The 24,490-nt window shown below is 31.6% G+C and overlaps 1 protein-coding gene across 3 annotated transcripts; it reads left to right on the top strand.

Moving 5' to 3' along the window:
* Window positions 1-581: 581 nt before the first annotated feature.
* Window positions 582-21,949, top strand: LOC134693399 (multiple epidermal growth factor-like domains protein 10). 3 transcript variants are annotated; one of them, XM_063554217.1, is made up of 13 exons: window positions 582-758; window positions 2,039-3,799; window positions 4,243-4,374; window positions 5,111-5,313; window positions 6,503-6,656; window positions 9,162-9,269; window positions 11,945-11,980; window positions 13,151-13,290; window positions 13,863-13,985; window positions 14,563-14,636; window positions 16,097-16,216; window positions 16,971-17,085; window positions 18,336-21,949. In XM_063554217.1, the coding sequence occupies exons 1-13, from the start codon at window positions 692-694 to the stop codon at window positions 18,399-18,401; spliced, it is 3,099 nt and encodes a 1,032-aa protein (XP_063410287.1). In that variant the 5' UTR covers window positions 582-691; the 3' UTR covers window positions 18,402-21,949. The 3 variants fall into 3 exon arrangements, with proteins under 3 accessions (XP_063410287.1, XP_063410279.1, XP_063410295.1); XM_063554209.1 differs by lacking the exon at window positions 11,945-11,980 and having other exon boundaries at window positions 13,115-13,290; XM_063554225.1 differs by lacking the exons at window positions 11,945-11,980; window positions 16,971-17,085; window positions 18,336-21,949 and adding an exon at window positions 16,514-16,634 and having other exon boundaries at window positions 13,115-13,290.
* The last annotated feature ends 2,541 nt before the right edge of the window (window positions 21,950-24,490 follow it).

Raw genomic sequence — 24,490 nt, 5'->3', positions numbered from 1 at the left:
GAAAGCTAGAATCTTTCTTCCACAAAAAAAATCCCTGAACCTTTGTAAAAGTCAAGAGACATGCAAACACAAGTCTCTTTTTGCAGCTATTTTTTTCATTATCTATATATATACCAAAAAAAATGTAAAATATAAAGAGATCAAATATTAAATGAGGGGAGATAACTCAAATAATTTATGTTTTGCATGTAAATATGAAAATTCATTTGAGAAATCTGAGAACTCAATCATCCTCTTTTGTTATCAGAATGCTTTTTATCTGAGACAACTATTTCAAAGATTTTTATATACACTTATTAAGTTATTATATATATAAGATACATAAATACACATGTATATAAATCTATTATTATATTTTCTCATTTATATAGAGGTCTTCATTTTCATAGAAACAAAATTTTCGATTACTAAGTTCTTATTTATAAATTGAAATTTTTCAAATAATTTTTAACAACATACACAAGCTTCGCATCAAGCATTTGATTCATGGCTCACATTTTGTGAAAACATAGATTTTTATAGTTGAATACAAAATCGGATACAAAATTTCCCAGTTCCGATCCGGATATTATACACACCATTTCCTGTATTTTTGACATTTTGCAACAAATGACACTTTGTTTACTAATTCTTCTCTTACGTAATTAATGCCGAAAGAATAATGAGATGAATCACAAAGAGCAATGAAAAAATGAAGTTATTATTTTGTCGTGTATACTTGCAGATCCTAATTATAAGCATTCTGAAACAAATTACAGGTAAGGTTCATTAGACATTACCTGTAATCAGGTATTAGTCATTACTGCATGTACATGTATTTTGCAAACATACCTTTATACATTTGATTAGATCAAGAAGGTTCCACATTTGCAAACATTAGGAGTTGTTACTGTATTGATTGATTGGTGTTGAAACCACCACCGTGAGCACTCTCATAGTGCTATTTCCTGGAGGTGTACTGGGAGGATTCCTACTCATCCTAAGCCTGCACACAAAAGATTCATCAAGCATCTTCATGATTGGGATAATGCAGGATAATCTAGAAATAATTTTTGTTCAGTACAACCCTCATGACAGCTGTGCTGATTATTAAATATATAAATTTGTTTTGCTGAATTATTTGTGCAATATAGCATCATATTTTTTCAAACACTCGCTCAACATGGGAAGGAAGTGACAATGCCCCTAAAGTAAAATGCAGGAATGATGATCACTAAAACCAAAGTTTTTGACAGAAATGCAACATACCCGAAAGTGGTCTTTTAAGATTGGATTCAAGCTAATATGCAACAGGTAGGATTCAAACTTGTAGCCTCAGTGTTGACATGCTATAGCTAGTGATACAGTAGTTCTACTGCTTTGACCACTTTGACTACTTTGACCACTTAGCAGCAGAAGCTCCACCCCAGAATAAAATTCTGAAGAAAGAACAATGATAACATCTTCAAGAGCAATGCTGTTGACCCCAGCCTATATAAACAGAATAACTTACTAGTTATGTAACCAATAGATACATGTACAGTACCTCAGATCATCCTCCCATCTATGCATAGACCTTTCTAAATCAAAAATAAATTGGTAAAAAAATTGATGTTATAAAGTATCAAAGTATCAAAAAGATATTCAAAATAGAATATATAGCTTCCATCTATACAAAAAAAATTGGTGTAAAAAAGATTTCATAAACTTGCCAAACAAATCAAATCTTACAAACAGAAAATTTAAAATTAAAGTAAATTTTAGAACACATGATACTTTTTTTGTACATGCATGTTTCACTTATATAAAAAGGCAACAAGAATTCAAGAAAGCCTTAATTTAATGTATGACAAAAGATCATGGCAAACTAAAATCTACAATTCGTAGAGAAAACACCAGAACTGAACTATAGAAGACCATGCCAAGCCTCATCAAACTGCTAGACAGAGTGACACCGCTGACACGAAGTATACTGAAATTTTGTGAATACCTAGAAAAGCGACACTAAAAACATTTTACAGAGTAATCAATAATATTATTATATTAATATTTTTTTCAGATTCCTGTAGTGAAAATTGCCTAATAGGAAAATCACACTGTGACTCATCTACTGGTTCCTGTTGGTATGGATGCAAACCAGGCTGGAGTGGTGACAACTGCCAAAATAGTTGTTCCATTCCAGACTGTTTAGACTGTTATCACAATGAAAACAATACAGAAATATGTGATCGTTGTAAGTTAGGATGGTATGGTGACCGTTGTGAGAAGACGTGTAATGGTAATTGTTTGTTGGGTCGCTGTAATGCTGTAGGTGATTGTGTGTTTGGTTGTAAATCACATTGGACAGGGAAGAGATGTAACGAGCAATATTGTAACTTTGAGTTTTGTTTACAGTGTGGATTTTCATCTACATATTTCATGCCTATTTGTTCAAAGTGTATTGAGGGAAAGTTTTATAGTTATCAGGCTAATAGATGTGTTAATTGTAGTGACAAATGTATAGGAGGTGATTCTCAATGTAACCAGACCACTGGGATATGTTATAATGGTTGTGAAAAGGGATTTTATGGAACTAACTGTGACAGGGTTTGTAATATCGATCATTGTGATCAGTGTGTTTTAGCTAAAACACATGGGGATACAGCAAAATGTGGACGTTGCTCCCAAGGCTGGTACCCAACTAACTTGATCTGTACAGAGTGTAGCCAGCATTGTAATGGGGAATTTAGTAATTGTAACAGAAGTACAGGACATTGTCTAGACGGTTGTAAGCATGGTTATTTTGGGGCACTTTGTAATAAGGAATGTCAGATTTCAAACTGTGACAAATGCGCTGATGACCAGTTTGGAAAAACTTATTGTGCAGTTTGCAGCACTGGGATGTACTTTGATTATTCCAGTGGGTCCTGTTTAAATTGTAGTGATCATTGTATAGGGGGTACGTTAGCCTGTGATAAAGACACAGGAAAATGTCCAAATGGATGTAATCCTGGTTATCATGGGGAGAAATGTCAGTATATTTGTGGAAACTGTACAGGACAGTCATGTTTTGTGAATGGAACATGTCCATCTGGTTGTAAAAGTGGTTGGTTTAATGACTACTGCACTCAAAGGTTCCCTGAACACTGTAGTGATGGTAACCAGTTTCTAAAGAATGGCACATGTGGGTTCTGCCAAGCATACTGGTATGGAACAACATGTGACATCAAATGTAATGCTAACTGTAGACCTAGTGACTATAATGGATATGTTTACTGTAATAAAAATAATGGGAAATGTGATTCTGGTTGTTTACCAGGTTACTATGGCGATACTTGTAACAATAAATGTAATGAAAATTGCAATTATCGTAACTGTCATCAGACAACAGGTACTTGTTCAAATGGTTGTGAATTCAAATTTTATGGCGATTATTGTAATAAGAGTTGTCCAAAGAACTGTGATCATCCAGGCTGTCATCGTATCAGTGGACTTTGTTCAGGAGAATGTAATTCTGGTTTCTATGGTGATTATTGTCAAATGCCATGTAGTGATGGATGTAAGGGTAACAAATGCTACAAAGTTCATGGAGGATGTTCTGACCTCGATTGCAATGATGGTTACTATGGAAACAAATGTGATGTAAATTGTAGTGCAAACTGTCTGCAGGGAATTTGTGAACGCTTTGATGGAAAATGTTCCAAAGGCTGTATCGAAGGATTCTATGGACAGTATTGTGGGTATCAATGTAAAGGTTGCCAGAATGCCACATGTACACAAGAAGATGGGACGTGTGTATATGGATGTCTGGAAGGAATGGATGGACAAAGTTGTAATCAAGGTGAGTTTTATAGAAATTTGTGTATGGAAAAAAATATGTTTTATGAAACTAGAGTGTGAATGTTTATAAGGGATGAACTGGGACTATTGGCTGTATACATTTTAGATTCAGAAATATGATGTACATGTATGTGCAATGTTTTCATATGACAATGTTGTGAATTTATTATTGTGAAAAATGTACATGTAGCACGAAATATTTTGCAAAATTAAAAGTCACCTTTAAATTTTATAACATGTATCATATTACTTTAACATATGTAGTATTTCCTAAAATTGTAATAATTTATTTCACATTTTTCCATTGTTGAACAATTAAAATAATAAATAACAATAGTGAATTTACAGTGAATGCAATTTTCCATAAGCATACTCTGCATTTAAAGGCTATTATTGTTTTCCACTACATTTATTTTTAAATGTTATCCTTGTTTTATTCGCCAGTTTGTTCCTCTGGTACTTATGGAGTAGGATGTAAGTTAAGATGTACATCATGTCGAGACCAATCATGTGATGCCAAGACAGGAGAATGTCAGTTTGGTTGTGCTGTAGGTTTTACTGGACCTTTATGTCAAGGTTTGTCCTCTCTCAATTATTCACTTAAATTTTCTTTAGGCTTTTTCCTACAGTAGAATTTAGGGGGAAATATAGTAAAACAATTGTGCATTTTTATTCCCCTGTTGTAGCAGAGGGGGCATTTTAATGTTTTACCCATGTCCATCTGTATGTTTGTTCATACATGTACGTCACAAAAATTGGTTTCCATTCTTAAACTTTAGTTTGCCTCAACCAAATACAATGAAACTTATACACAATGCTTATATAAAACCAGACCATGATTGAATTTTGGTTGTGTCACCTTTGCTGGTCTAGATTTATGTCCCTTTACTAATGGCAAAAGTGCAGAATTTTTTGTTTCTTTTCTATAACTTCAAACAAATGTTTTAGAAACTTTTAATGTACAGATTCACAGATTCATATAACACAAAAGGGACTACAGCTCTCAGAATCCTTCTTAAACTCTGTATCAGGAAGTGATGATTTCATCTAGCACACTTTTTTTTACATGATACACATACAAATGTATATATCACATATAAAAAAGAAGATGTGGTATGATTGCCAATGAGACAACTATCCACAAAAGATCAAAATGACACAAACATTAACAATTATAGGTCACCGTACGACCTTCAACAATGAGCAAAGCCCATACCGCATATAGTCAGCTATATATCGCGTTTATTTCAAATACATGTACATGTACTACTTTATGTACATATATAAATATTAATTTCTATATTTTAACAAGATGAAGTTCCTTTATATACCGGTGGTATAATGGCAAACCAGAAGGATAATATTGCAGTTGCCACCAGTGCATCAGTTTCTGTAGTTTTAACTGTGGCAGTTATTGTCGTAGCATGTATTATTGTGCGTAAAAAGAAAAATCTTAGTTTGTGTTCAAAGATAAAAAAGAGAAAACATGATGATAGTCCTGCGGAAGAAATGCAGGTAAATTATCGTAATTTGCTAAAAATGTATAAAAGCACAAAAACAACACTGGAAGAAACAAACATATATGTTCTTAATAGGGATGGCAACAAGTACTCAAGTACTCGGGTACTCTCCCTGAAGGCCGAGTACTCAAGTACTCTGGTACTCTCCCTGAAGGCCGAGTACTCAAGTACAGTTTTAGTACTTGAATTCTCGATTGTCTGTTAAACATCTTGAGATATTCTCTTCACATTTCAACTCACTATATCCATTGAAATATTCAATTCGTAGAACTAGTAAATAAAATTAATTAACAACATAAATTTGTTATCCGGACAACACTATTGGTTATACATGTAGTAGTATCATCAACATCCTGTTATTCCGTGGGAATGTTTTCATGTGCACTACTTGTAACAAAAAATAGAAAAATAAAACAGTCTTTCGTCTGAAATCTTTGCCCAGATCAAAATCAAAGTGACCTGCGGTGAACCCTATGCAACTGATTAGAGACATTTTTAACGGTGTTTGTACACGGATCAACACTTTCATGCATTAATAATTAACTCATTACAAGCCATAAAAACTTTCCTTTGTTTGTTAATCAAGACATTTTAGTAAACATGATTGGTAAGAAACATACATTTAGATTAATTTAATTACTCTATATTTGAAATTGAACTATAATTGTTTAATTTACAATTGAGAGATAGGCGAAATTACGAGAGCGACATTCAAACCCAAAAGTCGATAATAAACTGACAACGTCATTTTTAAATAAGGGTTTTTTTTTTCACATGTCACACCATATCTCAAAAACCATAAATGCTTATTGCATAAAACTTCTAAATTATATTAATCTAAGGATCTGTATATTTTTTTGTGATGATTTAAAATTTTATTTTACAGTTATTGAGTTTTTTGTAGCGCCATAACTCAGAAACTATTTATGATTATTGCATAAAACTTCACAAACAAGACAACAGGCATATGATATGCTCATGGAGCAGCTGTTTATTTTCTCTCACATAATTATTATGATTTTATTGCTCTAATTATTTATCATTAGTGAATACAGGGGCAGATCCAGACAATTTATAAAAGTGGAAGGTTCTATTCTAAAGCATAAACTTATATTGTCAAAAATATGTGGTGTTCTAAAATTTTGAGCATTTGTGAGCTACATTGTGTACATACATTTTTTCAGACAATCCAGACACACAGTCAGGAAGAAACCATAGATCCAGCAGATTTACAGTTGTATCCAGTTATAGTGACAGGACAGAGATTTGAAATTAAATTTGGAAAATATTGTAGTAGGTTTAGATCATCACCTGTCATGGTCAGGATATTACCAAATGGTAAGTATTTAATACAGCAGTCACACTAGGCCACAATCGCACTATGATCTGTGAAAAAAATGCAAATTTTGATGATTGAAGTGCGATTGTCTAGATCGTAGTAAGGTTGCATCAGGGTTGTGGTGATTTATTCAAGATCATGATGAGCTTGGTCATGGTCGCTGTACTATTGTAGTTAGAGTGGGATTCTATTTGGAGAGACTGCAATATGATATCACATCGACCTTGTAACGACCTCACTACGACCTTCATGTTCTCACAGCAACCCAACTACACTACCACTATGACATTTTCACATAAAATATACAAAAGCTCTCCAGGTTTTGTTAGTTTGTATGTAATTTAGACCTCTTGTCCTATTTCTCTAACTGCTCAACCCTGCTTGACACATCTGTGTCATCTTTGCTATTGTACATGTATACTAAAGCATTGTCATTTGAGCTAGATAGACCAGCAATAGGTTGTGATTTACGTTGGATTGGTTGGTTCGACATCTCTATCAGGATTTATTACTATCAGGCTCACTCTGCCTGTACATCTACCCCTTTCACCGCCCCTACATGTTCTAGTAGATTTTGGTGGCTTGATTGAGTTGTTTCTGTGAAATCTACGTAATAATCAGAAATAAAAGCGATGGAACAGAATTGATATGGAACACCATGTTTAGGTTATTGCTGAGAATGTTGTAAGATCGCGGTATGAAAGTAGTATAATCGTAGTAAGAACATGCTATAATCATAGTAGAAGTGTGGTAAGATCTTGCTGCAATTGGATCACTCATGGTATACTGTAAATTAGGATTTTTTGGTTTGTTTGGTGCCTCCAATAAAAGAGCCAAAATTAAACACATGAAAATAAAGCAAACACTAAAACTTGAAACCCCAAAATCGCGAACCAGTAATATTGTTAACTGTTGTGGAAAATATTATATAATTATTGTCTTTTGATGAGGTAAATATGCGGTTTTATTGACTTTTGAAAAAACTGATATTCACTGAGGCCGAAGTGAATAAAATTATCTGTTTTCCAAAAGTCATTTAAACCTCATATTTACGGAAACAAAAGACAGCAATTGTTTTATTCCATATTCCGACAGAAGAAAATGTCTTTAATGACAAACATATACCAAAACAAATTTTACATGAAACATTTTACCATAACGTTGCATGTAAAAGCGTGTGATGTTTAGTGTAGTGAATAACACTTTCTCAGGTGAATATGCTTTTTTATTCAAAATCAAATTCATATAGAGAAACCTACTAAAATAATACCAATATGGAATAATTAATGTTATTAGATCTTCCGTGTATTTCCTACAGTTCTATTCCTAGGTTTATCTGGAAATAAATACCTGGTATAATTTGACAACACTATATAATTTTGACTTATGCAAGGCTATTGCTGATTAGATGCCGTTATTGGTAATTAGAATATCAAAATTCCGTTTTAATTTATCCTTTATCTTCAATCAATTATCATGTGTATTGCTAGAGCTAATGGATTAAAATTAAATTCCTTGATTGTCAATCGATTAACATGATTAAAAATTATTTTTATATGATATTTGTAAAAAAATTAAAACAAAGTGATTTAATGTTTAGGATTATATTTCATATTTTCTTTAAGCTTTGAACTAGGATATACGGAATTATTTGTAATTACATCCGTGTATCCAATTTATTCACTAAGTTTACTTTGTTGTGTTTCTAGTTTGAGAAATTCAATGATATTTTGTCAATAAACGGGTAATTAAAGGCAAATACGAATGAGCCTGCTTGTTTCTGTTGTTCCAAAATTAAACATATCAATTTGACAAAACACCAAAATTACACACACCAAAATAGAACTCATGCCTTTCGAGAGAAAACTGTCAAAATATCATGATGCCAAAATTTCCAGATTTACGGTAGTCGTTGTGAAAACGTTATGAAACGTAAGATCATGATAATCGTAGAAAAAGTGTGGTGAGAACGTGGTATTATCATAGCGGGATCAATGTAGAAACGTAATGAGGACATAGTATCATTGTGAAAACAAAGAAAATTAACATGCTTATGCTGTTTATACAGAGATCTCACCACGATCTGAATTAATTTAAGACTGTGGTGCGAACATGGTCTAGTTTGACTGGGGCTTAAGAAATAGTACAAAATTAACGAGTTTTAGAGCTCTGTAAATTCAAGTAATACTTTTATTTCTCAATGTTCTTGCTGATCTACAATTTCTGGAAATTTATCATTTGAATATTAAGGTTTTGGAATTAAAATGTAAACTCTAATGATGTATAATTTAGTCCCATTTGACACAATTAAATAATGACTTACATTAGGAAGTTAAATGTGCCTGATTTATCAGGACAATACCTGCAGTACAGGGGTAAATTGAAAAGAAAATTATTCTCTGCTGTTACTGACAAATGAAACTGTTGTTATTACAAAATATATTTAGTCAATATAAATCTTTTAAGCTACAAGACAAATTATAAAAATTATACTTGTTTTTCAGGGAGTAACAGCACTGACTGTGAAGATTTCTATAGAGATGCTGCAATGCTAAAAGAATTACCCAAACAGAAAAACGTTGTCTTCTTTTTTGGCATTGGAACTAATTTAGGTAGTAAAGATTATTTTTATTGATCTACATGTATGATATCAACAAAGATATTAACTTGCTATACAAATAAGCCATTTTCCTGTCTGATCATTTGCTATTGGACACTATTATATTTGAAATTTAACTTAGAATACTAGTAATTAGTAATTTTTATGTGTCTGTCATATAGGGACATATATATGTATACTGTAATAGTTTTGTTCAATCATCCATTCCTCCTGTCAGGTCTCACAATATCTAAAGTATGTTTTATTGAATCCTTACTAAAATCATACACAATATGATTTTTTTTTTAGTTTGATTACAAATGAGGCCCCTATTAACGAAAAGCCAAGACAAGGATTTTAATAACAACAGGTTGCCTTATGTCCTTCAATAATGAGCAAAAACAATATCTAATGGTAACCTAAAATAGGCCTTTAATGAAAAAAATGTGAACACAACAGTTCAACCAAGGCAACAGAAAACACTGGTGACTATTAGCTAAAAACATTTGAAAAAACTATTATAGAAGATATCAAACACAAATTAAAACTGCTGGTCCCTGACAAGGCACATCAAGAATTTGCCCAAGTTAAACATACTTGATTTCAAGTTATGATAATAGCTCAGGTTTCCTCTCAAAGAATTGCATGATAACTGTAATATTTCAACAGCTTATGAAAATAAATTAGTTTATAAAAGTTATTCATTGAGTTTATCTGAACCTATGCTAATTGAAAGATTTATTTGTACAGGTTATTCATTGAGTTTATCTGAACCTATGCTTATTGAAAGATTTATTTGTACAGGTTATTCATTGAGTTTATCTGAACCTATGCTAATTGAAAGATTTATTTGTACAGGTTATTCATTGAGTTTATCTGAACCTATGCTAATTGAAAGATTTATTTGTTCAAGTTATTCATTGAGTTTATCTGAACCTATGCTAATTGAAAGATTTATTTGTACAGGTTATTCATTGAGTTTATCTGAACCTATGCTAATTGAAAGATTTATTTGTTCAAGTTATTCATTCAGTTTATCTGAACCTATGCTAATTGATAGATTTATTTGTACAGGTTATTCATTGAGTTTATCTGAACCTATGCTAATTGAAAGATTTATTTGTACAGGTTATTCATTTAGTGCATTTGAGCTGTGTAGTAGAGGTGTAATGTTGTCCTATTTATTTCTACAGGTTATTCATTTAGTGTATTTGAGCTGTGTAGTAGAGGTGTAATGTTGTCCTATTTATTTGTACAGGTTATTCATTTAGTGTATTTGAGCTGTGTAGTAGAGGTGTAATGTTGTCCTATTTATTTCTACAGGTTATTCATTTAGTGTATTTGAGCTGTGTAGTAGAGGTGTAATGTTGTCCTATTTATTTGTACAGGTTATTCATTTAGTGTATTTGAGCTGTGTAGTAGAGGTGTAATGTTGTCCTATTTATTTCTACAGGTTATTCATTTAGTGCATTTGAGCTGTGTAGTAGAGGTGTAATGTTGTCCTATTTATTTGTACAGGTTATTCATTTAGTGTATTTGAGCTGTGTAGTAGAGGTGTAATGTTGTCCTATTTATTTCTACAGGTTATTCATTTAGTGTATTTGAGCTGTGTAGTAGAGGTGTAATGTTGTCCTATTTATTTGTACAGGTTATTCATTTAGTGTATTTGAGCTGTGTAGTAGAGGTGTAATGTTGTCCTATTTATTTGTACAGGTTATTCATTTAGTGTATTTGAGCTGTGTAGTAGAGGTGTAATGTTATCCTATTTATTTGTACAGGTTATTCATTTAGTGTATTTGAGCTGTGTAGTAGAGGTGTAATGTTGTCATATTTATTTGTACAGGTTATTCATTCAGTGTATTTGAGCTGTGTAGTAGAGGTGTAATGTTATCCTATTTATTTGTACAGGTTATTCATTTAGTGTATTTGAGCTGTGTAGTAGAGGTGTAATGTTGTCCTATTTATTTGTACAGGTTATTCATTTAGTGTATTTGAGCTGTGTAGTAGAGGTGTAATGTTGTCCTATTTATTTGTACAGGTTATTCATTTAGTGCATTTGAGCTGTGTAGTAGAGGTGTAATGTTGTCCTATTTATTTGTACAGGTTATTCATTTAGTGTATTTGAGCTGTGTAGTAGAGGTGTAATGTTGTCCTATTTATTTCTACAGGTTATTCATTTAGTGTATTTGAGCTGTGTAGTAGAGGTGTAATGTTGTCCTATTTATTTGTACAGGTTATTCATTTAGTGTATTTGAGCTGTGTAGTAGAGGTGTAATGTTGTCCTATTTATTTCTACAGGTTATTCATTTAGTGCATTTGAGCTGTGTAGTAGAGGTGTAATGTTGTCCTATTTATTTGTACAGGTTATTCATTTAGTGTATTTGAGCTGTGTAGTAGAGGTGTAATGTTGTCCTATTTATTTCTACAGGTTATTCATTTAGTGTATTTGAGCTGTGTAGTAGAGGTGTAATGTTGTCCTATTTATTTGTACAGGTTATTCATTTAGTGTATTTGAGCTGTGTAGTAGAGGTGTAATGTTGTCCTATTTATTTGTACAGGTTATTCATTTAGTGTATTTGAGCTGTGTAGTAGAGGTGTAATGTTATCCTATTTATTTGTACAGGTTATTCATTTAGTGTATTTGAGCTGTGTAGTAGAGGTGTAATGTTGTCATATTTAATTGTACAGGTTATTCATTCAGTGTATTTGAGCTGTGTAGTAGAGGTGTAATGTTATCCTATTTATTTGTACAGGTTATTCATTTAGTGTATTTGAGCTGTGTAGTAGAGGTGTAATGTTGTCCTATTTATTTGTACAGGTTATTCATTTAGTGTATTTGAGCTGTGTAGTAGAGGTGTAATGTTGTCCTATTTATTTGTACAGGTTATTCATTTAGTGCATTTGAGCTGTGTAGTAGAGGTGTAATGTTGTCCTATTTATTTGTACAGGTTATTCATTTAGTGCATTTGAGCTGTGTAGTAGAGGTGTAATGTTGTCCTATTTATTTCTACAGGTTATTCATTTAGTGTATTTGAGCTGTGTAGTAGAGGTGTCATGTTGTCCTATTTATTTCTACAGGTTATTCATTTAGTGTATTTGAGCTGTGTAGTAGAGGTGTAATGTTGTCCTATTTATTTGTACAGGTTATTCATTTAGTGTATTTGAGCTGTGTAGTAGAGGTGTAATGTTGTCCTATTTATTTCTACAGGTTATTCATTTAGTGTATTTGAGCTGTGTAGTAGAGGTGTAATGTTATCCTATTTATTTGTACAGGTTATTCATTCAGTGTATTTGAGCTGTGTAGTAGAGGTGTAATGTTGTCCTATTTATTTGTACATGTTATTCATTCAGTGTATTTGAGCTGTGTAGTAGAGGTGTAATGTTGTCCTATTTATTTCTACAGGTTATTCATTTAGTGTATTTGAGCTGTGTAGTAGAGGTGTAATGTTGTCCTATTTATTTCTACAGGTTATTCATTTAGTGTATTTGAGCTGTGTAGTAGAGGTGTAATGTTGTCCTATTTATTTGTACAGGTTATTCATTTAGTGTATTTGAGCTGTGTAGTAGAGGTGTAATGTTGTCCTATTTATTTGTACAGGTTATTCATTTAGTGTATTTGAGCTGTGTAGTAGAGGTGTAATGTTGTCCTATTTATTTGTACAGGTTATTCATTTAGTGTATTTGAGCTGTGTAGTAGAGGTGTAATGTTGTCCTATTTATTTCTACAGGTTATTCATTTAGTGTATTTGAGCTGTGTAGTAGAGGTGTAATGTTGTCCTATTTATTTGTACAGGTTATTCATTTAGTGTATTTGAGCTGTGTAGTAGAGGTGTAATGTTGTCCTATTTATTTCTACAGGTTATTCATTTAGTGTATTTGAGCTGTGTAGTAGAGGTGTAATGTTATCATATCTAAGAAACCTGACAGAATCGTGTAGAGATCACACATCTACAATACTGAAGAGAAATCAATTAGATATACTGAAATGTTGTATAGGTGTAGTTAGTGGTATGGAGTATTTATTATATAAAAAGGTATGTGTAATTGGTTCTATATTAGAGAAAATTGTAATTCCTTTCACAAAAATTTAAAAAAAAGCAACAAAAGAAACCTCCCTAAAAAATTATAGACAAAGATTAGTATCCAATCAGAAATATGTGATCACATATGAACAACACATAACATATTATTTGTTTGTCATGCCTTTCATTACATTTCCAGTCTATTCATCTTCCATCCATTCTTCCATTAGTCCACATGTCTTTCTGTTCTACTGTGGATTCATTGTTATTCGTTGGATACCAATTTTAGTGGATTTCCTAGGTATAGGTAACCAACAAATTTAAATGTTCAAAGAATGGCAAATTTCCCATTTGACTTGTATTCAGATTTCGGCAAAACCATGAAATAAAATATCGATGAACATGTTAATTTTCGTTAATCCATGAAAATTTGTACCCATGAAAATTAATGAATCCACAGTATGTATGGTAAAAGTTTCAGCTGAAGTAAGGTTAAAGTTTAAGTTAGCATCAAAGTTTAAAACAGTCATGAATAGAGGGATTTAGAAAGTTTTTAATTCATGTTAATGTTAATTTCCATTTAGATCCTACACAGACATATATCTGCTAACAACATATTCCTAGATGAGAATAAGAGAAGTAAAATAGGAAACTTGTTTTATGCTGTTAATATAGAATCTGAGACTGAGGAATTACAGTCAACCAAGGTTTGTATAGAAATACTGTACAGGTTTTTTAGTGTTATGTTACATGAAACTTGAAATAAAATCACAGATTCGCTCATTTCTGCTTAGAGTTAGCGGATTGCCTTGAAGTCGTTTTTGAAAAATTAAATTTTCCTGTCTATTCAGATAGTTTAAGGTATATACCATTTTCTATCCATCTCATTAAAGTGGTACCAAACACATTGACTAGGATTATTTTCGCTCATCTAGTTTTCCCAAAAAAATTACAAAATATTTACCTTTTACAGGAAGTCATGATCAGAATCAGGTGTGTTTAAGCTCAGGATTTCAGGATTGATCCTTTCAGGGATCTAAGAATTCTTTTTTTGAATTTTGGGATGACAGGATTTGAATTTCATTAAATTGGGGACCTCTGGATTTCATGTTTTTAAGCCTGTAATTTTGGGATCAGGACTCCTCCGACACCCCTTAGTACATATATTATAATAGATATTTATGACAATGAATTAACCTTTTTTTATGTAAACAAGAAAATAAGGAAAGCTTATACATTTGTATTTCTTTCTGAGTACTGTTACAACAATATTTTCTTTTCTAGTTACCAGATGAATGTTTACCATGGATGGCGACAGAATCAATCCAGGATGGTATATTCTCATCAAAATCAGAAATGTAGGTAACTCCAGATTAAAGGATTGATACTGACTAAATTACGATACTGGAATAACTTAAGACCAACAAAATTTAATTGCAAAGCCTTTAAATATTACATGTTTGTTATAGTTTCTATGATTTTTTGGCTGTAAAATACAATCTACACTTTGCAGTAAATTTATTCAAGTGCTCTTTGCTTCCTGTCTTAATATGAAGAAAAAAAATCAAATCATAAAAGAGGGACGAAAGATACCAAAGGGACAGTTAAGGATGCACTTGAAACAAAATAACAAACAGGCCTATTTCATTTTCTACGGTAGGGTGTTTCACATGGTGCAACATATCAATCAAAAGTAGTATTACATTTGTACTACACTGTTAACAAAATGTTCATTTTAAGAAGGACCCTTGTTATAGGTCATAAAGTGTTTTGCTTTGTTCACAGACAAACAAAGTAAGATTAATACAATCTTTAAAAAAATACACTTGGTTATGCAATACTTCATTTTAATACCTAAGGGTAGGAAATATTTTTATGAGGCAAACTCTTAAGAACTCTTTGATCTAAAGGTGGTACCCAACACTTTCACTAATATCAATTTGGCTCGTTTAATTTTCATAAAATATTGGCAAAGTATTTGCTTTAACCCTTTGACAAAAATATAAAAATTTCATAATATTTGAACCAACCAAGAAAAATAACACTGGTTATATAGAAGTTTGACAAACACTCATTTTGATCATTGAGAAGCTTAATATTTTCCTTACAACACAATGTAATTAAAACGTTTAGCTGATTTTACAGAGTTATCTCCCTGTAGTGTTAGGTACCACCTTAAGGAGACTATTTTATTATTTATGTAGTACCTTATTAAGTATGCTTACTAGTCATTTTATAGATTTTAAAATACTGAGTTATCCCATCCATGTATACTAATGTATATCTTCTAGGTTTGAATCTAAACAACATTGAGGTAAACCTTTTTTGCATTGATGAATTAATGATTTATCAACCTAAATGAAAGGAGATCAATAGACAACTTTCGAGTTTGATGCATTTCTGTCAAAAACTCTGGTTTTAGTGAACGTCATTTGTGTGTTTAGGGGCGTCGTCACTTCCATTTAAATGTTGAGCAAGTGGTTGGAAAACTATAATTCTATATTGTACGAATTATTCGGCAAATTGAATTCTCAAAATTGACAATCAGCACTGCTGTCATTAAGTACCTACAGAACAACCATTATTTCTAGTTTATCCTGCACAATGACGATCACTAAGACGCTTGATGAACGTTAATAGTGCAGGGATACAGGCGACCCCTCTATCTGGTAAATGACGTCATAAAGGCGCGTATAATTGACGAGTTTTTTCCGGTGACGGATAAACTCGAAAGTGGTCTATTGTCTCAGAATTTCTTAGCCATGAGCCATGTATTATTTATATAATCCAAATGATGAATAATAATGTTGTGTTATAGTTATTCTTTTGGTGTGTTCCTGTGGGAAGTGATGAGTTTAGGAGAAGATGCAGGGATTGTAAAATCCAAGTTATCTGAAGGGGAGCTGTTACCAAAACCTGACTGCTGTGAAAGGTCTTTGTAAGTACTGAAATGATATTATCTGTTGACATTAAAAAATGACTGTTTTAGTTGAATTCCATTTACTAGACAAGAATTAGTGTAATATGAGACCTCATTGTTTTAAGCTCACTTGGCCCACATCATCCATTATCTCCTATTAACATTGACAATTAAACTATAATAGATAAGGTTAAACTATAAAGAGCAAAATAAACAATCATTTTAGGAAGAAGGAAAAAAATGCAATCTGAATTCTATTGTTTTAACTTTAGAGTACCCAGCTTTCTCCAAGAGATCATATGTATTGTTTTACAGATATCGGTTGATGATGAGGTGTTGGGATGAGGCCCCGACTAACAGACCAACTTTAGATTATATTTATATTTTACAGATATCGGTTGATGATGAGGTGTTGGGATGAGGCCCCGACTAACAGACCAACTTTAGATTATATTTATATTTTACAGATATCGGTTGATGATGAGGTGTTGGGATGAGGCCCCGACTAACAGACCAACTTTAGATTATATTTATATTTTACAGATATCGGTTGATGATGAGGTGTTGGGATGAGGCCCCGACTAACAGACCAACTTTAGATTATATTTATATTTTACAGATATCGGTTGATGATGAGGTGTTGGGATGAGGCCCAGACTAACAGACCAACTTTAGATTATATTTATATTTTACAGATATCGGTTGATGATGAGGTGTTGGGATGAGGCCCCGACTAACAGACCAACTTTAGATTATATTTATATTTTTTCAGATATCGGTTGATGATGAGGTGTTGGGATGAGGTCCCGACTAACAGACCAACTTTAGATTATATTTATCAACAGATATCAGATGCAATAGACAATACAGAAGAATCTCCTGATCAGGTACACTCCATATTTATGCTCCACCTACGATAGTAGAGGGGCATTATGTTTTCTGGTCTGTGCGTCCGTTCGTCAGTCTGTCTGTTTGTCCATCCGTCTGTCTGTCCATTCGTCCGTCTGTCCCGCTTCAGGTTAAAGTTTTTGGTCAAGGTAGTTTTTGATGAAGTTGAAGTCCAATCAACTTGAAACTTAGTACACATGTTCCTTATGATATGATCTTTCTAATTTTTAAACCAAATTAAACTTTTGACCCCAATTTCACAGTCCACTGAACATAGAAAATGAAAGTGCATTTTTCAGGTTAAAGTTTTTGGTCAAGGTAGTCTTTGATGAAGTTGAAGTCCAATCAACTTGAAACTTAGTACACATGTTCCTTATGATATTATCTTTCTAATTTTAATGCCTTATTATATTTTTTATCCAATTCAGTCATGGTCAATTGAACATGGAAAATGATAGTGCGAGTGGGGCATTCGTGTACTTTGGACACATTCTTGTTTTAAGATTCAGACAACAATTTAAGTTACAAGTAACGATGTTCTAATCAATTATTTATCAGAACTAGAACAAAAATTACACTTATTAATCAACTTGGTGGACATGTTCTGCCTGTAAGTTAAAGTAGTTTTAACTTGGTTGAAATAAGTTTAATAAAATTGCAAACTCTTTGAAGTGTTGTTGTCACATATAAGTATTTAAAGTTTTGAAATAGTTTATAAAAATTGACAATCCTACATACAGAGGTATCAATTGGGGAGTCTAAACAAACACAAGTGTGGGCTGGTTTCAATCTGACTGTCAATTCAAGAGGCTCTTTTGAATTCTTCACGATTAAAATTGAAAATGGAAATGGGGAATGTGTTAAAGAGACAACAACTCGACCATAGAACAGACATTCATTGCATTATTTAACAGAATTGCATTAATTCACCACATAGAGTAATATTTGTGTTTTTCTTTATTTATGATTGATGCTGTACTGTGGATTGATTATTTTTCGTTGGATACATACAACTTTTGTGGGTTTCATATAGTTCAGATGAACCACAAAATCAAATGTTTAAAAAACACATATTTTTTTATAAGCTTTGTATACAGAGAAGGTCAAAACCACTAATTAAATATCCACAAATATGCAAGTTTTCATCAATCCATGAAAATTGATACCCACGAAAATAAATGAATCCACAGTAGATGAAAGTTGTTAGTTCACCACATGGAGTTATAATCATGTTATTCTGTTTTTATAGATTGATGTAGTGGAAGTAGTAGAGGTTGTGGATGAAGATTACACTATGAGATCAACATCAGTATAGACATCTTTATTAAAAGATACGTAAAATCAGCATGACTAGTATAAAATTACCAATACGTTTGATATGGCTGTTTGACCAGAATTATAAACTTTCCCATACAGACAAGCTGTACTTCCAATCATACGGGACTTGCCATACAGGACCAGCTGTATATATTTCCTGTCATACATACTGCCCATATGAATCAGCTGTAGCTAATTCTTGTCATAGGGACTTGCCATACAGACTAGTCATATGATTTGTTTTGATTATTTGATAAAAGTGATATAAACTTGCTGATTCTGTATTGTCCTGTTATTGATTCTCCGTCAGCTTTATTGGTCCTAGGCCCTACATCCCCAGGGATCAATACAGCATACCTTGTATCAAAACATAGGCCAATATAGAATCAACAAGCTATTAACACTGAAGTATATTTCATCTTGAACTGTTTTGGTTATTTGATAAAGTGATATAAACTTCTCCGTCAGCTTTATTGGTCCTAAGCCCTACATCCCTATGGATCAATACAGCATACCTTGTATCAAAACATTGACCAATATAGAATCAACAAGCTATTAACACTGTAGTATATTTTATCTTGAACTGTTTTGGTTATTTGATAAAGTGATATAAACTTCTCTGTCAGCTTTATTGGTTCTAAGCCCTACATCCCTATGGATCAATACAGCATACCTTGTATCAAAACATTGACCAATATAGAATCAACAAGCCATTAACAGTAACACTATAGTATATTTCATCATGAATAGTAATTTATCTTTATTTCCCAGGTTTAGATTGTAAATAGTTATTCATTCCTATTTCTCAGCTATTGATTGTAAATAATAATTCATCTGTATTTCTCTGCTATTTATTGTAAACAGTTATTTATATTTTGTCATATTCCAGAGTTAAGTATTATTTTGTTATTAAGTTTACCCAATTTTGTATTATTCAAAAATTAAGTTTGTATTGTTAGTGATTATAAAGTTGTTTTTTGTATATATTTATATTGCCACAATTATTTTTTATGACAGGGTTTTGATAGTTATTTAACCAAACATTCCTTACTGTCTTCATATTATTGTGATGGCTTTCTAAGATTCCTTTAATTTGATCATGTGATCAAGGTAGATATTATATGTAAATTTCATATGATGCTGACATTCTGATTAGATAATTACTTAAAAGGCTGTTCTCCTCTTTTTGTAATGTAAATCAGTTAGCTACAAGCAGAAATCAAATATAATTCAGTGTACATCAACAAATAAGGGGAGATAATTAATGGTATATACCCTTTAAGTCTAATGACATTCAAAGCAAACTGTTTAAAATTTACTAAACATATCAAACTAGAATGTTTATTTAAACCACTTCTGTTTGTAACATCATATTGTGAGAATTATTAAGACTGATGATTCTATGGCAGGTTCTGCTATTATATTCTATAAAATATAATATTGTCCAAATTAGGACTTTTCAGCATTATTTTCTGTTTACTACTTTTCTGTGATTTTGTAAAAATGACATAATGCAATCATTCATGGTCCCTTGTAAAATATATTTTTTATCACTTGCAATAAATGCTTATATTTTTTTAGATAATGAAAAATTATATTTTTAGATGTTAAGGTATAGACTTTTATATTTATTTCATTTCATTTACATTTTTTTAGTGCAGAAACATATTAAAAGATTATTTTTATAAATAATTTATCATGGCAATAATTGTATAATTTGACCATATACATATAAACATATGTTTTGGCTTTCTTTGATTCAAGTATTGTTTTTCTTAAGTTGTATATATTGAAGTTCATGACATATTTATTCAAGACAGATATTTTTTAAGTTCATTTGTAAATTTGTACAAAAATGTTGTCAATTTCTAATTAGTGACAAAAAAAATTATGTTATTGTTGATTTGTACAGATAATGCTCAATGCTAGTAGCCCTTAAAAGTCTTCTTTACAGAGTTATCTCCCTGTAGTGTTAGGTACCACCTTAAAAGTCTTCTTTACACACTTTTTAAGAAATGTATATGGCAAGTTCAAATTTTCTAACATTATCTAATTTGAAAAAAAAGTATGACATTTGTATGAAGATAAAGTTGTGCTGTGGTAGTATGCTTGACTGGTATTCAACAAGTTGTAAGAAATATCCAGAAAATCAAATTGGTTGATTGGTTTATTTGATGACACATTTGTTGTGTAGATAAAATTGTTTTATGAAGAAAAAGTATCTTTGTATGGTGAAATTATGAAAAAATAATCTATAATTATCACTGATATTCCATTTTCTTCCACATATGTTATATATCCCCATCTATGGTTTACTATTTAAAGAAGGTTTAACCTTTGACTGGTGAGTCTAAAAACAAGGCTGACATTGAACCTTTTAAAAATGTTTTCATTGAAGTACAATAAATTCAAAATTGATTGGGAAAGTTGTTTTTTTAGCTGACTATATGGGCTTTGCTCATTGTTGAAGGCCGTACGGTGACCTATAATTATTAATGTTTGTGTCATTTTGGTCTTTTTGTGGATAGTTGTCTCATTGGCAATCATACCACGTCTTCTTTTTTTATATTATTGTAAAAAATCTGACAGCTAGCAGGGTCCCAATAATGAAAACGTTTTGTTGTTGTTGTGATCTTCTTTCACACAATGTTTGCTATCCCAGTTTTATACCAATAATCAAGTGAATTGCAATACAGAAGTGTAGATTAATATCAGAATTCGCAATAAATGAAAAGTAATATTAGTTTTTTTCTAAATTCATAATTTATCCTGTGAAAGAAGTCATTGATGTCTATGAGTATAGATAAACAGGATTTTTTTTATTGCTAAACGATAGTTTGTGGTTTTGGTAAAACATATGTTTTTGTGGCCTATACCTTTAATGTCTGTTTGTTAATCTGTGATAGTGCTATTAGTTACCTCCCTTTAAACACTAAGCTTATTAGTTACCTCCTTTTAAACATTAAGCTGTCAATACATTATTTGTTGTATACTTATCTAAATATATGTGGAAGCATATTATATCTTTATTTTTGTACTTAGAAAATGAATAATATTATTTTTGAATAAATGCAATGTATCATAAACATAAAATATTATGAGGTGGATATTTACAAAAGATAAATATATGTATTTATGAGTGGAAACTTCTGAATTAAATTTAACATATCAATATAGTCTACAAGGTGGCAATAGACTAATGACCTGTGATTGTTTATTTATTTTAAGCAAAGTTGATTCAATCTATGGATTTCAACTAATTCATTTTAATATTAATAAATTGTAAAAATCCTTTAGTTTGTTGTGAACCAAGGGTGTATACACTTTTTCTTTGTTTCAATCTGTGATAAATGTTGTCAAACCAGGACTTCATTACTGTTAATTCAGAAGTTATTGCAAAAAATGTGACGGTAATTAAAGCAATAATTTAAACTCAGATTTTCAAAAAAAATTATATGAATAAAACAGTATTTTTCTTAATATTGCAAAAAAATAATTACTTTTTAATCTAAAATTACAAAATCATAATAATAAATGCACAAAATAAGTTCTAGCAATAACTTTTTCAGCAATACAATAACACCTCAATTAAGTTTTTTGATTAATTCTTTTTTGAAGAATACTTATGTTATTTACTGACTATTTTATGAACAGATGCATTAGCTTCAAGGTATCTTAATAATGTACAGGGATAAAAACCCTTGATCTTAGCTCATGTCACTTGCAGTGGTGCAGGATTTTCTTGCTGTATTGAAGACCAATTGGTGGCCCTCGTCTGTTTTCTGCTCTTTGGTCGGATTGTTGTCTCTTTGATACATTCCCTATTTCCCTTCTCAATCTTATTACTACATATGTTTACAAATTTTTATGACATACCATTATTATATGGTATTCTGTTGCTTACATATCAGCTTGCTATTGGATAATATACAATTTCTACAACATTTGTTATGCTTCAGATACTTTATAACTTTCATAATTTACCAAATATTTTTTCTGATTGCTTGATTATATCTTTGATATCTTGCATTAGCAGATCAACATACTTCTAAGTCAAAATCACAAGGGAGGACTTCGAAGTGAAAAAAAGTGATCAGATTCCAACTTTTACCCCTGAAACAACAGGTTATTTAAAACGTGCTTTAAACTTTTGTCAACACTAATTTTCAGAAATGGTTCTTCTCAAACCTTTAAATGCTTATATTGTTTCAAGTAGTGGTGATAAAATGTTGTAATTGGTGTATTGTATAAATGTCAAAACCATTGAAAGCTAAGATATGAACGTTTGTTTTGGTTTACACATCTGATGCAGTGTACTACTGGCTAGATAAAAAAATAAATTATATTTTATTATCAGACTTGTCATTATTTCAGACTTGTACTGTATTTTATAAGGAAAAAGTGTAAGCTTTACTTTAGATGGACCTCATTGTACAGTACTCACAATTATTCATAAATTATTCAAAGCTTATACATGTATATGCATATACTTATGGAAAATGTTATGCTGTTCATATTTACATTTATACATGTTGCAAATGAACTCTCATATTCAAAGGTTGGTCTTACTAAAGCTGTATATGCCTTATAACTATATTTATAGCATATTTGGTGTATGAAATAGTTGTAAGGTGTTCATGTTTTTCCAGTTTTGATTATATGACCTGTACCTCATTTTCTTGGATCATATTAACTTTATGTGATTGTTGTAGTAAAGCTTTATATAAAGGATTATTAACATAAAATCAATGGTTAGTAAAGAAGGCGAGAAATGTGTACACTTGTTGTCATTCATTGAACTGTCTAAATTATTAAGGAGTGGTTCATTACAGAAACCCTGTTTCTTATAAAACCACATTAGGGTTTGGGGATTATGTTTAGGCTTATCTGTTCACTTTTTTCTTCAGCAACTCATGGAGTATTGATCTTAACATTTTCATTCCCATTTTTGTGGGCCGCAGGGAATTTTCTGAGGCCAGACTTAGATGTGCTGGTTGAGATGTCTGCATCAGCAATGTTTTGAAGTTTGTAATTGGGACAATTTAAGAACCACCAATGGCAAATAAATGATATTTGGTTTGCAGTTGTATTGGCATTTGTGGTTTCCCCCTCTTTTTTTTGTATATTGGACAACATCCCTAAAACTCACCTACACGGCCAAATATTATGTAATTTCTGATTATTGGTGGTTAGAATGCTTCCATGTCGTTGAACATACTTTGTTGAATAAATGAAAAGGTCGAAAACATGATTCACCAAACTATTGGAAAGTATAACAAACCATTGCTATCCGACTCCTCCGAAATAAAAGACAAAAAACAAAAGTGAAACATTTTTCAGATGGCTTGACATAAAACAGGAACACACAATGAAAAACACAAGATCGATTGACTTGGTACAGTAACAAATAAAGAACAAACCATGGTACAGGTACAAACAAATATATCAATGAACAACACATGGTCCAGATAGCTCGACTTGGTACATGAACACATAAAAAACAAACCACGGTACAGGTACAAACAAATATAAACATCAATGAACAACACATGGTCCAGATAGCTTGACTTGGTACAGGTATAACCCTCCACCTTTTTTGCATATCTTTACCATATAAAATTAACACGCATTTAAAACCATCACATTTCAGCTACATTTTACCAACAGTAAAACAATTGACTTGAAAACGTCGGCAAGTGATTTGGATAGCAGCGTCAAAATATGTTCCATACTACAGGAAACTAAATGGCGCACAGACGTGAAAATGTCTTGACAGCTGTTGGTAAAATATTGAATATCAGATATAGCACTCCCAACAGGTTTTCTGGTTTCTCTACAAAAAGAAATCGGTAGTGTTTGTAAGGGTTTTTTAGCAATACTATCCGAACAAAGAACAGTTTCTATTCAAAACTGAATTAGTTGTCGCCTGTAGCCCTTGTTGTTGGCTTTCCGATGTTTTTTTAAAGGATTCAGTTTATACAGTATGTTCTTCTCAAGAAACCCATTTATATATATTCTGGTATTTATCCATGTTAATACGACTATTGAAATAGAAAGCAAATGCGTATATATACAAAGAATAGTATA

The sequence above is a fragment of the Mytilus trossulus genome, chromosome 1 (genome assembly GCF_036588685.1).
Source record: "Mytilus trossulus isolate FHL-02 chromosome 1, PNRI_Mtr1.1.1.hap1, whole genome shotgun sequence".
Lineage (NCBI taxonomy): Eukaryota > Metazoa > Mollusca > Bivalvia > Mytilida > Mytilidae > Mytilus > Mytilus trossulus.
Note: the sequence above shows the minus strand (reverse complement) of the source record. Positions and strands in the feature narration are given on the sequence as shown.